The following is a 17,023-nucleotide window of genomic DNA, read 5'->3' on the forward strand; positions in this document are numbered from 1 at the left end:
GGGACTGAGCACGCACCCCTGAGGGGCCCCCGTGTTGAGGATCAGCGTGGCAGATGTGTTGTTACCTACCCTTACCACCTGGGGGCAGCCCGTCAGGAAGTCCAGTATCCAGTTGCAGAGGGAGGTGTTTAGTCCCAGGGTCCTTAGCTTAGTGATAAGCTTTGAGGTCACTATAATGTTGAACGCTGAGCTGTAGTCAATGAACAGCATTCTCACGTAGGTGTTCCTCTTGTCCAGGTGGGAAAGGGCAGTGTGGAGTGCAATAGAGATTGCATCATCTGTGGATCTGTTGGGGCGGTATGCAAATTGGAGTGGGTCTAGGGTTTCTGGGATAATGGTGTTGATGTGAGCCATGACCAGCCTTTCAAAGCACTTCATGGCTACAGGCGTAAGTGCTACGGGTCGTTAGTCATTTAGGCAGGCTATCTTAGTGTTCTTGGGCACAGGGACTATGGTGGTCTGCTTGAAACATGTTGGTATAACAGACTTAGTCAGGGACATGTTGCAAATGTCAGTGATGACACTTGCCAGTTGGTCAGCGCATGCTCGGAGTACGCGTCCTGGTAATCCGTCTGGCCCTGCGGCCTTGTGAATGTTGACCTGTTTAAATGTCTTACTCACATCGGCTACGGAGAGAGCGTGATCACATAGTCATCCGGAACAGTTTATGCTCTCATGCATGCTTCAGTGTTGCTTGCCTCGAAGCGAGCATAGAAGTGATGTAGCTCGAATGGTAGGCTTGTGTCACTGGGCAGCTCGCGGCTGTGCTTCCCTTTGTAGTCTGTAATAGTTTGCAAGCCCTGTCACATCCGACGAGCGTCAGAGCCGGTGTAGTACGATTCAATCTTAGTCCTTTATTGACTCTTTGCCTGTTTGATGGTTCATCGGAGTTCATAGCAGGATTTCTTATAAGCGTCCGGGTTAGAGTCCCGCTCCTTGAATGCGGCAGCTCTACCCTTTAGCTCAGTGCGGATGTTGCCTGTAATCCATGGCTTCTGGTTGGGGTATGTACGTACGGACACTGTGGGCACGATGTCATTGATGCACTTATTGATGAAGCCAGTGACTGATGTGGTGTACTCCTCAATGCCATTGGAGGAATCCCGGAACATATTCCAGTCTGTGCTAGCAAAATAGTCCTGTAGCTTAGCATCTGTGTCATCTGACCACTTCCTTATTAACCGAGTCACTGGTGCTTCCTGCTTTAGTTTTTGCTTATAAACAGGAATCAGGAGGATATAATTATGGTCAGATTTGCCAAATGGAGGGCGAGGGAGAGCTTTGTACGCGTCTCTGTGTGTGGAGTAAAGGTGGTCTAGAGTTTCTTTCAGCTGGTTGCACATTTAACATGCTGGTAGAAATGAGGTAGAACGGATTTAAGTTTCCCTGCATTAAAGTCCCCGGCCACTAGGAGCGCTGCCTCTGGATGATATGCTACGTTTGCTGTGGTTACATAAGACAGATGGTTACTTAAGGCAAAAACAAAATTAGGGTGGTTGGTCGGGCATTTAACGCGAACGTCTAGCAACCGAAAGGTTGTGAGTTCGAATCTCATCAGGGAGATTAGCAACTTTTCAGCTACTTGCTACTTTGCAACCAATGTTCCCTCTAATATTGTTAATCACTGAGCAAATTTCAGGTCTGCTGAGCGCAAACTTGAACTTTGTGAAAATTCTGTGCAACTTCCAGCGCACGTTTACTGTGAACACTGAGGCTGTACCCGCTTTAAGTTAGTTTTAACAGTGGCCATGTAGGCTATTGGCTATTTGATCATAATGTAGGTCTACCAAAGTGGCCTACCATCATGGAAATAGCTGTTCTATCAGTCAGCCTACAGTAGCAGCCAATGTGTGGTCAATGTAGGCCTACATTCCATAAGACTTTCAAAAAACAAAACATGCAGGGCTTGACATTAACCTGTTCATCCACTTGTCCTTCAGACAAGGAGGTGACTGAAAATGTTGTGTTGTTTGATGCAAGAAACCACTTTACAAAATAAAATGCATTATTATTCCCATACCATTATTACAGTGAATCAGGCAAATTATGCTACCCTCTGCCTATTGGCTACTTAGCTTATTCAAGCCTGTCTCAAAATACAACACTGCCCCTTTAAGACAAAAAATAAGCTCTTTACCTGACTCGCTTTTCAAAGATGTCTAGAAATATACAAGTTTTGTGCTCTTGTAGGAAGCAATCACTCCCCTATTTCTGACTACAAATGATCTATAACTGGGCTAATAACTCACTAACTAGCAAAGGATATGAACTAAATGTGCACACGTGGCTACATGCAGCTCTTGCTTTGAACTCAAAACAAGCGCATCTACTCACGACCACTTATGCTGTAAACACAGTCCAGTTCAAAGTAAATGGCACAGATCCATATATGGCAATGGTCTATTTGCATATAGGCCTACAGCAGCTCTGATTTGTTTATGCCGCACCGGTCTGTGTGGCGTCCGGGCTGAGGAGTGCTTGTCAATGCAATAGAATCCTACTCCGATGCATTCTGCCTACAACAAAATCTCTTGCATAGTTTGTTTTGTTCGGTATATTGCATTGAAAGTGACTAATATTGCGTTGATTCGATCACAATTGCCACAGTAAAGGGAAACGTTGACAGTGTATATTCCTTGTTGTGCTTTTTCTATGTTGTCGATCTAGTATGTGTGGATCTATGTTGGCCGGTGTGGTTCCCAATCAGAGGCAGCTGTCGCTCGTTGTCTCTGATTGGTGACCATACTTAGGCAGCCTATTGGCACTGTCTAGTTGTGGGATCTTGTTCCTTGTAAGGTATGTTGTGTGTTCTACCTTGGACTTCACGTTTCGTTTCCTTTGTTGTTTTGTCGTGTGTTTGTTAAGTTTAATAAACATGTACGCATATCACGCTGCGCCTTGGTCTGACCCGTCATTCAACGAACATGACAGAAGATCCCACCAAACGAGGACCAAGCAGCGTGCCGAGAAGGAGCAAACGCCTGGGACTCAACAGGAGGTTACATTAGTAGATGTCCTCCTCAATTTGGGGGAGAATTACGGAGGAGGAGGCCGTCCGTTATCGGAAGGCGATGAAGGAGGATGCCCAGGTAGGAGAGGAGAAACGACGCCAACAGTGCCGACGACGGAGACCCGAGAGGTAACCCCAATAAAAAAAATTGGGGGGGCACACGGTGTGGACGACGAGGCAGCAGGAGGCCGTTAAAGGGCGGATCTGCAGGTTAGGAGAGGAGGCCACCATGTTACGGGAGTTATTCGGTCAGAGGGAGGCGCTACAGGAGGCTAAAAGGGAGAAGGAAAGAGTAGAGGCACGGCGAGAGGAGCTGGTAAGGCAGCAGAAGGAGCGGGGGTTAATAAAGGAACCCAGTCCTGCTCCTCGCACCAAGCAAGTGGTGCGTGTCGCCAGTCCGGTCCGGCCCGTTCCTGCTCCCCGCACCAAGTCAGTGGTGCGTGTTCCCAGTATGGCACGGCCCGGCCCGTTCCTGCCCCTCGCACCAAGCCTGTGGTGCGCGTCGCCAGTCCGGCCCGGCCTGTTCCTGCTCCTCGCACCAAGCCAGTGGTGCGCGTCGCCAGTCCGGCCCGGCCTGTTCCTGCTCCTCGCACCAAGCCAGTGGTGCGCGTCACCAGTCCGGCCCGGCCCGTTCCTGTCCCTCGCACCAAGCCAGTGGTGCGTGTTCCTAGTCCGGTCCGGCCTGTGCCTGCTTCTCGCACCAGACCAGTGGTGCGTTTGTCCAGTCCGGCACGGCCCGTGCCCGTTCCACCGGTGCCTGGTCCGGCACCGGTCAGCTGCTCCACTCCGGAGCCAGAGCAGTCCGCTCCACCGGTGCCTGATCCAGTGCCGGTCAGCGGCTCCACTCCTTGGACTTCACGTTACGTTTCCTTTGTTGTTTTGTCGTGTGTTTGTTAAGTTTAATAAACATGTACGCATATCACGCTGCGCCTTGGTCTGACCCGTCATTCAACGAACGTGACAGTGTGTGGCCTCCACGTGCCTGTATGACCTCCCTACAACGCCTGGGCATGCTCCTGATGAGGTGGCGGATGGTCTCCTGAGGGATCTCCTCCCAGACCTGGACTAAAGCATCCGCCAACTCCTGGACAGTGTGTGGTGCAACGTGGCGTTGGTGGATGGAGCGAGACATGATGTCCCAGATGTGCTCAATTGGATTCAGGTCTGGGGAACGGGCGGGCCAGTCCATAGCATCAAAGCCTTCCTCTTGCAGGAACTGCTGACACACTCCAGCCACATGAGGTCTAGCATTGTCTTGCATTAGGAGGAACCCAGGGCCAACCGCACCAGCATATGGTCTCACAAGGGGTCTGAGGATCTCATCTCGGTACCTAATGGCAGTCAGGCTACCTCTGGCGTGCACATGGAGGGCTGTGCGGCCCCCCCAAAGAAATACCACCCCACACCATGACTGACCCACCGCCAAACCGGTCATGCTGGAGGATGTTGCCGGCAGCAGAACGTTCTCCACGGCATCTCCAGACTCTGTCACGTCTGTCACATGTGCTCAGTGTGAACCTGCTTTCATCTGTGAAGAGCACAGGGCGCCAGTGGCGAATTTGCCAATCTTGGTGTTCTCTGACAAATGCCAAACGTCCTGCACGGTGTTGGGCTGTAAGCACAACCCCCACCTGTGGACATCGGGCCCTCATACCACCCTCATGGAGTCTGTTTCTGACCGTTTGAGCAGACGCATGCACATTTGTGGCCTGCTGGAGGTCATTTTGCAGGGCTCTGGCAGTGCTCCTCCTGCTCCTCCTTGCACAAAGGCGGAGGTAGAGGTCCTGCTGCTGGGATGTTGCCCTCCTACGGCCTCCTCCACCTCTCCTGATGTACTGGCCTGTCTCCTGGTAGCGCCTCCATGCTCTGGACACTACGCTGACAGACACAGCAAACCTTCTTGCCACAGCTCGCATTGATGTGCCATCCTGGATGAGCTGCACTACCTGAGCCACTTGTGTGGGTTGTAGACTCCATCTCATGCTACCACTAGAGTGAAAGCACCGCCAGCATTCAAAAGTGACCAAAACATCAGCCAGGAAGCATAGGAACTGAGAAGTGGTCTGTGGTCACCACATGCAGAACATCTCCTTTATTGGGGGTGTCTTGCTAATTGCCTATAATTTCCACCTGTTGTCTATTCCATTTGCACAACAGCATGTGAAATGTATTGTCAATCAGTGTTGCTTCCTAAGTGGACAGTTTGATTTCACAGAAGTGTGATTGACTTGGAGTTACATTGTGTTGTTTAAGTGTTCCCTTTATTTTGTGTATATATTTCAAAATTTGAGGTAGGCTATATGATCGCACCAGTAATAGATCCGTTGTTGTATTACTTGTGAAGCACAGCTGAGTGAGCATACATTTAAATAATGTGCTTTTTAATTTATTTTACTGGGCTGGTGGTGCCTGCATCTGATGGTCAGTCTCAGCAGAGGGAGAGAGCAGCAGACTGAGGGTCCGCCTCTCAGCGTCCCTCCGCTCTCCCTTTCCTCTGCTTACAATGACCAAAAAGGGACACAGTCTTCCAGCTGATGGCGAAACTCGAGTCACACCGTATTATTTCTGCCTCATGCACAAATTCATGTTGTTACTCCTATGAACAGAGAAAGTGAAATATTCCTTGATGTTAAAAAAGACCCAAGCCGCTAATAATAACATCAAAGCAAACCTATAGATACACTTTCCTACTCATTAATTACTGCTGCAGTGCTTGTTGTAGCACTGAGTGGAAATAGGAAAAACTTGCATTTTATGGCTTATAAAAGTATTGAATACAATGTTTTGACAGTGCTGAGTAAGAACTTGAAATCTTGAAATCTCACAGTATCAACTTTGCTGTAGCTTTCTTTTATGCCTGCTACGTTACTGCAGACACGGTCATCTGAGCCATCCGATTGGCCAGCGGTAGGCCTATAGTGCACTTGATTTGCTTTCTGGCCCTGCCGGGAAGGCAGAGTTTGTACCTTCTGACACATAAAATTGGTAAAAATGGTAACAGTTCGACTACCCGGCGCGCAGGGCAGCTGAATCGGTGCACCTACTGCCAACAGCCCGAGACAAACAAAATAAAAAGGCTTTTTTTACAGAAATGTTTGGTGATCGACTAGGAATGCCTTAAAGATCGACCGGTTGGTGACCACTGCTCTAGAAAGTTGTGTGAAGTTCAATCTCATGCTTCTCTCTGTGGGCTGATATTTCTGAATGGCACCATCCCTATGGTGAAGCATGGTGTTGGCAGCATCGTGCAGTGGGGATGTTTTTCAGCGGCAGGGACTGGGAGACTAGTCAGGATCGAGAGAAAGATGAACAGAGCAAAGTACAGAGAGATCCTTGATGAAAACCTGCTTCAGAGCGCTCAGGACATCAGACTGGGGGCGAAGGTTCATCTTCCAACAGGACAACGACCCTAAGCACACAGCCAAGACAACACAGGAGTGGCTTTGGGACAAGTCTCTGTATGTCCTTGAGTGGCCCAGCCAGTGCCCGGACTTGAACCTGATCGAACATCTCTGGAGAGACCTGAAAATAACTGTGCAGCAACGCTCCCCATCCAACCTTACAGAGCTTGATAGGATCTGCAAAGAAGAATGGTAGAAACTCCCCAAATACAGGTGTGCCAAGCTTGTATCGTTATACCCAAGAAGACTTGAGGCTATAAACGCTGCCAAAGGTGATTCAACAAAGTACTGAGTAAAGGGTCTGAATACTTATGTAAATGTGATATTTGTAATAAATTAGCAAACATTTCTTTAAACCTGTTTTTGCTTTGTCATTATGGAGTATTGTGGGTAGATTGATGAGGGAAAAAAACAATGTAATCAATTTTATAATAAGGCTGTATCCTAACAACATGTGGAAAAAGTCAAGGGGTCTGAATACTTTCCGAAGGCGCTGTAACTCCTAAACTTAACCCTAACTCCTAGCCTAGCTAACGTTAGCCAGCTAGCTAGAATTTGTAACATAGCATACATTTTACACATTCGCAACATATAGTATGTTTTGCAAAATCGTAACATATTGTACGTTTTGTAAATTCCTAACATATAATACGATATTGTAATTCGTAACATATAATATACGAAATGGGTGATGGACATTCACAAATTAATACCATACGAAACATAACATATCATACTAAATGGAGGGTCTCAGATTTACTTACAGAATAATACGAAATTGATTATGACACTGAATAGGGCTAAGGATGTTGGATACAGTTGTTGGTAGGGTAGCCAAATGAGTTCAGTATGCCATTTTCATTTGAGACAAAGTAGTGTAATGTCATTGATCATCAAGATAATATTCCAAATACTCTATTGAACCAAATTGAATTGACAACCACACTAAGGCTGCGTTTAGACAGGCAGCCCAATTCTGATATTTAGTTCACTAATCAGATTGGCTCTGAAGAGCTGATGTGAAAAGATCTGATGTGATTGGTTAAAAGACAAATTAGTGGAAAAAACATCAGAATTGGTCTACCTTTCTTTAAATGCAGCCAAACTGTCACTGAAGTGATACAAATGGACACTGAATTGACTTGACTTTTTTAAATCAGTGTTTTTATGAAACTGTGGTTTATAACAATGTAATAACACATGAATCATGATAATGTGTCTTATCTAGGCTAAACTAAAATATTTGGTTAATTGTTTAATGTCATAATTAATATTTTTAACTATGTTCTCATTTGGATGTAGCCTACTAGTGCTATTAACATTCTCAGAATTCCAAAATGGGTCAAAACCCTTGAACGAGCGAAGGGGGTCCTTTACACTCCAAAAATGTAGTTCAATAATAGTATCATTACGTCATTCAGTAGCTCAATTTGGTAGTTCCTCTACTCAAACTTTTCCCGACGGTGATTCAAGACTCCCCAACTACTGGTGTGGCCATAGGATACTCCCACCATTCAGGAATTTGGGACTTTCCTTCCATATAAGGACTTTTTGATATCAATCACGAGTCACGATTTAGACTTAGAAAGGGAAAGGTGGAGCCTAAAATCGATCAACGAACCGTACAAGTTCGTGTAAGCATTTCTATTGGTTGTAAGAAAAAAGAAAGGAAGTATTTAGTTCACTCCGGAGTTTAACTGGAAGAGACACGAAAATAAAAGGCTTTGCACAAAGAAACTGATACAAAGTATCAATACGAAAAACAAAATAACTCGTTCATAGTCATGTCTGGCTCATCATTTAACAGAGGTCCTGCTTATGGGTTTTCTGCAGAAGTCAAAAGCAAGGTAAGTGTTCACGGAAAGTGCTAATGAATCACTTGCCTTATGGTAGTAGCCTATACTGTAGCCTATGGTGAGGTTTATTATGGAAAACTGTATTTATTTATTGAAAAATGTGTAGGCCTAAGTCTTTTAGGCTACATGGGCTATGATGTTCTGCTGAGTGTAAAGGTATTTAATAGTACGTGGAACTGGCAAAGCTACTTTTTGGAATGACAAATAAAGAGGAAGACTTTTGTCAAATTACAAGTTTTACCGGCTGTGCACTATGCATATATGTTTGATAATAGTGTTCATTAATATGACAGAATGATACAAATAAAAAGTGAACTTTAGTTTGGTTTAAGTTGTTGGTTTAGTTTTGGGAAGCGCTTAGAAAAGCATGGGCGTTGCCCGTATTGGCAATGTAGATTTCCTTGTGGCAAGTTAAAATCTCTATACGGTCCCATTACATAGAGAAACTGGTCAGTACAACACTCTATAGTGTTGTAGGTCTTTCATACATCCATCCATCCATGTCCCTGAGTTTGATGTCACCCATCCAGAGGTCACACTGTCCTATCACGAGAACAACTGCTGCTTCCTGCGCTGGGGTGGATTGGGGCCTTGGTGAATGGCTATTGTAGTGCGCACTGCGCCTACGTGCATACTTTGACAAATGGCTTCACAAAACAATCCAAATAGAAATATGTTCTCTTTCAGAACATATGCACTTTCAAAAGTGAACGTTGACAGGAGACAGTGCCAGTGTTTTCTGGTGGCAGTGTTTTCTGGTGGCAGGTAGCATAGCTGTTAGAGAGGCGAGCCAGCAACCGGATGATTGCTAGTTCGAATCCCGGGTCCGACTGGAAAAATCTTTCGGGAAGTGAGCTGGCAACCGTTGGGTTTCTTGTATCAAATCCTATATATGCCATTGCCTGCCGGTACTTACCCCCCACAACAACAGCTCCCAGCGCGGCCAGTGTGGCAGCCCCTCTATGTGTGTCTTTCAGAGGGTTGGGTAAAAGTCAAATTTATGTTGGACCTTGTGTGCAATTAACCAATTAAGTGATCTTAAACTTAATCTATCTATAAATGTCCTCCATCCAAAACGTCAATGGCACAACCAGGAGTTAACCTACTACTGTACCCCTTGGGCCAAATATAACTGTTTTATCACATTTACTTTAAAGATTTGGAGGAGCCTTTGTGTTCCTGTACTTATTATGATTATTATTATTTATTTAATCGTGTGTTACACTTTTATAGTGTAATAGGAGAAATGGAATTGAAACGCTCTGCAAAGTTCCCCAACCTGGCTCTTTACTTATGTAAACAGAGAATAATGACTAATATAATATCATTTTCTATTTTATCCTTCATAAACAACAAACTTTACCCATCATGTTCCAAGTTATGTTATACAAAAGAATACTCAGGTCCCCACATTACTACCCTGATCCGTTTAACTGCAGATAAAAGTGCATTATAGTCTCTATCTGACACATAGCAGATAAATGTGCATTATGTTCTTCTGTGTCTGAGACATAGCAATGTGTCTTTTAGACCACCAGCTGATTTATTGTTTGCATTCCTTGGCTGAGTCCTTATATTGGCAAGGGGTCCCATTCCTACAGTTTTCCATTGGTCCTCAGAACGCAATGTACGGGTAGCCAAGTGGATGTAAAGCTGTTGGTTTCCTCTCATACCAATGAATGATGTCCATTGTCTCTGGTATTTCCTGCCATTGATGATGTAGGAATGCAATGCAATGTGAGGTATTGAAGTGTGTTATTCAAGGAGCTTTTACTCCTTGACTAGGCCCCTTGCCATTTTAGATGATAGGTAAAATTATGGTTAACCCAGACTTGTAGTGGCTCAATTCCAACAAGACTACCAAATATGTTTTTTGAGAACGTAGCGGTGGTCCATGTTCATTCCATTTGATTTAAACTCTTTCAACTCGGAGTCCCAACAGTCATTCCCCATGACCTAAATTGCGCCGCGGGATGAATTCCTTGAGTTCACCATGCCTCTCTAAATTACATCTTTCAAATGTCTTGTGGGCAATTAAAGCAGTCAATGTTGTTTTAATTTGGGGATAATTAAATGAAGCAAATATATAATGAGAGGACCGGTTTGCCCAGGAAGTCCTTTATTCGGTTGTACTTGAAGTTCCGCTGCACATTTTAGCCTTGGAGGGAAATTTGTGGAGAATATTTTGACCCTATTCCTCACACAGTCTTTGGTATGTATTTTTAACTTCAACCTCAGAATGCATTGTTTAGAGATACTATAGAGGCCATTAAAACAATTACTTTCTGTACTGACATTGCAATGTTGTTGCATTTCTATTTGTAGTATCATTTTCATAGTAAGATCTACACTACAGTTCTAAATAGACGTTTTCTAAATGTTGATTTTAGTGCCAGTTTCCTTCTTCACACTTATTTCTGTGATTATTTATTCAAAGTATTTACAAATCAGGATAACACTTTAAACACCCTCTCAACAAGGAATGCAGTCTCTGCAGTGTCAAATTGCATAAAGTTTAACTCGCCCCAATACCATGCAGCTACCTTCCTGTGCTTCAAGGAGATTTAAGTGGTTTACCAAACAGGATGTGTGTGTGTGTGTGCGCGTTTTGTGTTTGAGCTCATGTCAGTGTCACCTCTGTAAGGGCTGTTACAATAACACCCAAAGTTATCCCCATTGGTTGAGACTGTGAAACATACACAAACACACTGTGAATCATGGTTTTGGGGCCGCCCATAATAAACTCTTGAGAGAAACTATCAACACACACAAACCATTATATTGTTTCTTGCTGTGGTTCTGGCAATGAAAACCGGCCACTACCAAGTCATCAATTGATGATAAATACTCCCACACATACAGTACCAGTCAAAAGTTTGGACACACCTACTCATTCAAGGGTTTTTCTTTATTTTTACTATTTTCTACATTGTAGAATAATAGTTAAGACATCAAAACTATGACATAACACATATGGAATCATGTAGTAACCAAAAAAGTGTTAAACAAATAAAAATATATTTGAGATTCTTCAAAGTAGCTACCTTTTGCCTTGATGACAGCTTTGCACACTCTTGGCATTCTCTCAACCAGCTTCACCTGGAATGCTTTTCCAACAGTCTTGAAGGAGTTCCCACATATGCTGAGCACTTGTTGGCTGCTTTTCCTTCACTCTGCGGTCCAAATCATCCCAAACCATCTCAGTTGGGTTGAGGTCGGGTGATTGTGGAGGCCAGGTCATCTGATGCAGCAATCCATCACTCTCCTTGGTCAAATAGCCCTTACACAGCCTGGAGGTGTGTTTTGGGTCATTGTCCTGTTGAAAAACAAATGATAGTCCCACTAAGTGCAAACCAGATGGGATGGCGTATCGCTGCAGAATGCTGTGGTAGCCATGCTGGTTAAGTGTGCCTTGAATTCTAAATAAATCACAGACAGATTCACCAGCAAAGCACCCCCACACCATCACACCTCCTCCTCCTCCATGCTTCACGGTGGGAACCACACATGCGGAGATCATCCGTTCACCTACTCTGCATCTCACAAAGACACGGCGGTTGGAACCAAAATCTCAAATTTGGACTCATCAGACCAAAGGACAGGTCTAATGTCCATTGCTCGTGTTTCTTGGCCCAAGCAAGTCTCTTCTTATTATTGGTGTCCTTTAGTAGTGGTTTCTTTGCAGCAATTCGACCATGAAGGCCTGATTCACGCAGTCTACTCTGAACAGTTGATGTTGAGATGTGTCTGTTACTTCAACTCTGTGAAGCATTTATTTGGGCTGCAATCTGAGGTGCAGTTAACTCAATTGAATTTATCCTCTGTAGCAGAGGTAACTCTGGGTCTTCCTTTCCTGTGGCGGTCCTCATGAGAGTCAGTTTCATCATAGCACTTGGTGTTTTTTGCGACTGCACTTGAAGAAACGTTCAAAGTTCTTGACATTCTCCGGATTGACTGACCTTTATGGCTTAAAGTAATGATGGCCTGTCGTTTCTCTTTGCTTATTTGAGCTGTTCTTGCCATAATATGGACTTGGTCTTTTACCAAATAGGGCTGTCTTCTGTATACCACCCCTACCTCGTCACAACACAACTGATTGGCTCAAACGCAAGGAAAGAAATTCCACAAATTAACTTTAACAAGGCACACCTGTTAATTGAAATGCATTCCATGTGACTACCTCATGAAGCTGGGTGAGAGAATGCCAAGAGTGTGTGCAAAGCTGTCATCAAGGCAAAGGGTGGCTACTTTGAAGAATCCCAAATATAAAATATATTTGTATTTGTTTAACACTTTTTTGGTTACTACATGATTCCATATGTGTTATTTCATAGTTTTGATGTCTTCACTATTATTCTACAATGTAGAAAATATTAAAAATAAAGAAAAACCTTTGAATGAGTAGGTGTGTCCAAACTTTTGACTGGTAGTGTACGTTGGTAGCACTTTATTATATGGAAAGTACCTGGTGCACAGTAATAACCTATGAATAACTTGTTTGTTCCTTTGGGATTCATTAAAACAAGCAGCAATGGCCACCATTAGGTACCAGGTAGTTCCCAATTGTGTAGAATTATTTGAAGTACCCATTTCAAATAGTTTTCTCATAAATACCAGTGGAAACATTACTGTCAAATAAAGTGTAACCTGCATGTTACCTGCACATATTGTGTTGGTGTTTAGGTTGTGCAAACTTTCCCAAGACGTGAATGTTTCCTATAATGAATTTTGACCTTTCCCCCTCTCCAGATTGCAGGAAAGTACGACCCTCAGAGAGAGGAAGAGCTAAAGGTCTGGATCGAGGATACGACAGGATGTGTCATCGGGGAAGACTTCCAGAAAGGCCTGAAAAATGGCGTCATCTTATGCAAGTACGTTTCTAAATAGGGCCAGGATCCATCATCATGTCCCTATGTGTAAAATGTGGCTTTATTGACCCACAAAGCTAGAAATTCTATGGCACCAGCCAATGGATTTAACCAAAGACAACATCAATCATAAACATTCTGCTAGCTACAACGTAATACATCAAATAATACAATCCATAGCATATGTCCTGTCTGTCCTCATTGCTGTTGGTTTTACTGTACTATAGACAATTTTCTCCTCTGATTCCTTCTGTTGCCTATGAGGTACTGCAGTCTAAGTAAGCAAACTCTCTTCCTCCCCTAGACTGATCAACAAACTTCAACCTGGCTCTGTGAAAAAGATCAACTCGTCCACCATGAATTGGCATCAGGTGAGCTGCTTGGATTGTTCTCTCTACATGAACAGACTTGATCTGTACTTTACCAGGTGGTTTTACAGTTAGAGAATATATCTGAGCTGTTGTGCTGACCAAGCCTGTTTTTTTACTAGCTTAAAAGCAGAGGTAGATTTTTATTAGAGCTGCAACTTTCTCTGAAGTAGTGAGTGTACAGAAATAGAAAATGTCTTAGAATATGAAATATAGTGAGACCTCGGTGTGCCAGAGATATCCTTTTAGCTAAATGGCTTGTTATGATAGCCTCGTTATAGGTGTGACTTCCTAAAATCTACCTTCATGCAATTATTGAGAAGCTCTTTATTCATCTTATCATTTCATGCACTATGTCTGGATCTAGCTGGAGAACATCACCAACTTCATCAAATCCATCCAAACGTACGGCCTGAAGCCCCATGATATCTTTGAGGCCAATGACCTGTTTGAGAGTGGGAACATGACCCAGGTCCAGAGCACACTGCTGTCTCTCGCTGGCACGGTAAGACTTTCAGTATTAAAAACTTTAGAAACTGATTTTTATGCTTGCATCCCTCATGAGAATAGCAACTTCTGTATTTTAACGTCTGTATTTTTAACTGTGTAATTTCCACTTGCATTAATCATTTGACCTTGCAGTAATGCTCTGTAGAACATGTCAGGTTTTGTCTTCGTAAAGATGTTCCTGAAGCTAACATAATGGTGTCCCGTCTTCCTCAACATATGGTGTCAGAAGCGGGATCTAAATACAGCACCCTCCTGAATAAGCTCCTACTATTGTGTCCAGTAATATCTTGAGGTATCCAACAGTGTCAGGATTTCTGTACACTTTCACCTGCAGGCCAAGACCAAAGGCTGCCAGTCCCGAGTGGACATTGGGGTGAAGTACGCAGACAAACAGGAGAGGCTATTCGACGAGGAGAAGATGAAGGCCGGACAGTGTGTCATCGGACTGCAGGCAAGAGGGAATGTGTTGACAGTGATACCACTGAGGAGCATGTTGTTCTTTTTGCTGTTGCCAGCTCTTTAGCCGTCTTGCCAAACAAAACATCAGTAGCAAAGCTGACTAAGATATATAGCTAACAGCCTTATAACAGGCTAAGGCAGAGACACACTGGCATTCATGCTATTGTTCTTGTAAAACTCATATTTCATTGAATCTTGCCATAACTTCTATTAATTTAGGATATTTCTTATTGAAGGGTTGCATGTAGGGTTACATTAATGATTCCTAACCTTTATAAGCCCTTTGGCATAACTTCTATTTCAGCCAAGAAGACTATTGTTAATTTGATGATATATACTCAGGGATTAGCAGTCTGTCTGAAAGTCTCCATCACAGGGGGGTTGTAATTTTCCACTCATCCTTTGCTGTTTTCCTTTTATAACTGATATCTGTCTCTCTCCGCAGATGGGGACGAATAAGTGTGCCAGCCAGGCGGGCATGAACGCATACGGCACCAGGAGGCACCTCTACGACCCCAAGGCTCACATCCTGCCCCCCATGGACAACTCCACCATCAGTCTGCAAATGGGCACCAACAAGGGGGCCAGCCAGGTAAAAGTCCATGTGTAGAAAAGACAATACAAGAGCTTAATGGTTCTGACAAACAAAGTTCTCATTCATTTCACCATGTCTTAAAACTCAATCAAGGTATCAATACTGTGCTAGTAGACTTTGGCTATTACTAATGGATTCTTGTTTATTTTAATTCCTACATGTTTGAATTCACTGCTAACTAATTCATCTTTCTCTACTCTTCAGGCTGGTATGACAGCTCCAGGAACCCGCCGTGCCATCTACGACCAGAAGCTGGGCACAGACAAATGTGACAACAGCACCATGTCGCTGCAGATGGGCTCCAACGCAGGCGCCAACCAGAGCGGGCAGAACTTTGGCCTGGGTCGTCAGATCTATGACGCCAAGTACTGCCCCAAGAACGAGGAGGGTGAGGAGGAGCAGAACGGGGCCGGGGCCGAATATGTCCCTGACTACCAAGACGAGGGTTACCAAGAATACAAAGATGAAGCAGTGCCGGTGTACCAACAAGAGGGGACAGATTATTAAAAGGGGGGTTGTGCTGGTTGAAAACAGAAGAAACCTCAAGGAAGGCTTTTTCAAAGTTATTTGTTACATAGGATTTTCCACCTTTTGGGTGATATCCTTTTGGGATTGGACAATAGTGCCCTCTTGCCCTCATTTAAGTGCTGGTTAGGACCAATGTTACACATATCTCACATGTACTATGCATTAGTAGGTTTTTATATTCCTGTTGAAATGGCTATGCTTATGTATTTTTAAAGTGTAACCACTAAAGCTAGTACTGGTGTCTGAGCTGAGATTAGCTTTTATATCCCAGTGATTAGCTTTTAGTAAAGTGCCAAAGCCCTCTTGCCAGTTTCCCCCTCGACAAATGTTTGCCAACTAATGTAAATTGGTACATTTAAAGGGATAACATTTATACCAATTATTTTTTATCTTCAGGCAAATATTGGATCCAATAGGATTCAATTATAAAAAATCCTCAGTTAAAAAATGGATTGTTCCATAGTTGGAATTTACCCATCATTGTACTAAAGGTCATATTGAGAATGTAACCTATATACATTTATATGATCTTAATTGATGTGAATAAGAATGTGAATTTGTAGTAATTGTTAGTATCCATTCAGTATTTTTACTTGGTAATATAAAAGACAACAATATATTGTGTAGTATCTGTTTGGACCGAGGGAAAAAAATTGTGCACTTTTTTATGTATGCCGACCATATAATTTCTTTGGAGGAAATATTTCCTTTGTTTGCATAACCAGAACAACTGGAGCCAAGATTATTTTCTTTGGATTAGAGTATAAAAAATAAAAATAAACATTCAAACATTCCAAGCTGGATACTGGATTCGTTTTGTCAAAGTTTTCTTCATTGTATAATGTTTTAATGGATTCACTGATGATTGATAAGGGGACCAAACATATTTTAGATTTTGAACTCTGTCATTCAAAGTGATTATTTATATATTTCTGTAAAAAATTGTACCGACTCTGAAGGGATATTTGCTCTTACTACTTTTGCTATTATATACATTCCTTGTGCTTTTCTTTGGATCCATATTTTCATTATGAATAGAAACATGTGTGTGAATAAAGTGTAATAAAGACATTCATTGTATACAAAACAGCCTGATGTGTCAATTAGTTAGAATTAAAAGGTGTCTCATTAGTTACATGGTTGTCATAACTTAGGCTACGATCATTAATTAATGTGGCTTTAAATAGGGCATAAACAATGTCTGCATTCCATCGCCTAACATACTAATTTCATGGTATGTGAAAAATGCAGTGTTGTAGGCATGGGGTTTTGAGTCATTTGGGTCACTGATGGAATAGAGAAGTACACTACATGTCCAAAGGTATGTGGACACCTGCTTGACGAACATCTCATTCCAAAATCATGGCCATTAATATGGAGTTGGTCCCCCCTTTTCTGCTATAACAGCCTCCACTCTTATGGGAAGGC

The 17,023-nt window shown here is 43.2% G+C and overlaps 1 protein-coding gene across 1 annotated transcript; it reads left to right on the forward strand.

The window, feature by feature from the left end:
* Positions 1 to 7,977: 7,977 nt before the first annotated feature.
* LOC311147064 (calponin-2-like) lies at positions 7,978 to 16,729 on the forward strand. Its single transcript, XM_084183682.1, has 7 exons — positions 7,978 to 8,258; positions 13,017 to 13,138; positions 13,440 to 13,506; positions 13,871 to 14,008; positions 14,348 to 14,464; positions 14,918 to 15,064; positions 15,272 to 16,729. The coding sequence occupies exons 1-7, from the start codon at positions 8,196 to 8,198 to the stop codon at positions 15,572 to 15,574; spliced, it is 957 nt and encodes a 318-aa protein (XP_084039808.1). The 5' UTR covers positions 7,978 to 8,195; the 3' UTR covers positions 15,575 to 16,729.
* The last annotated feature ends 294 nt before the right edge of the window (positions 16,730 to 17,023 follow it).

The sequence above is a fragment of the Coregonus lavaretus genome (genome assembly GCF_964263955.1).
Source record: "Coregonus lavaretus genome assembly, chromosome: 19".
Classification (NCBI taxonomy): domain Eukaryota; kingdom Metazoa; phylum Chordata; class Actinopteri; order Salmoniformes; family Salmonidae; genus Coregonus; species Coregonus lavaretus.

Bases quoted from the DNA above. Each gene is read 5' to 3' on its own strand.
- LOC311147064 (XM_084183682.1), top strand. From the start codon at position 8,196: ATGTCTGGCTCATCATTTAACAGAGGTCCTGCTTATGGGTTTTCTGCA. The intron at 13,139-13,439 runs GTACGTTTCTAA...TTCCTCCCCTAG, and splicing joins AATGGCGTCATCTTATGCAA to ACTGATCAACAAACTTCAAC. The intron at 15,065-15,271 runs GTAAAAGTCCAT...TCTACTCTTCAG, and splicing joins CCAACAAGGGGGCCAGCCAG to GCTGGTATGACAGCTCCAGG.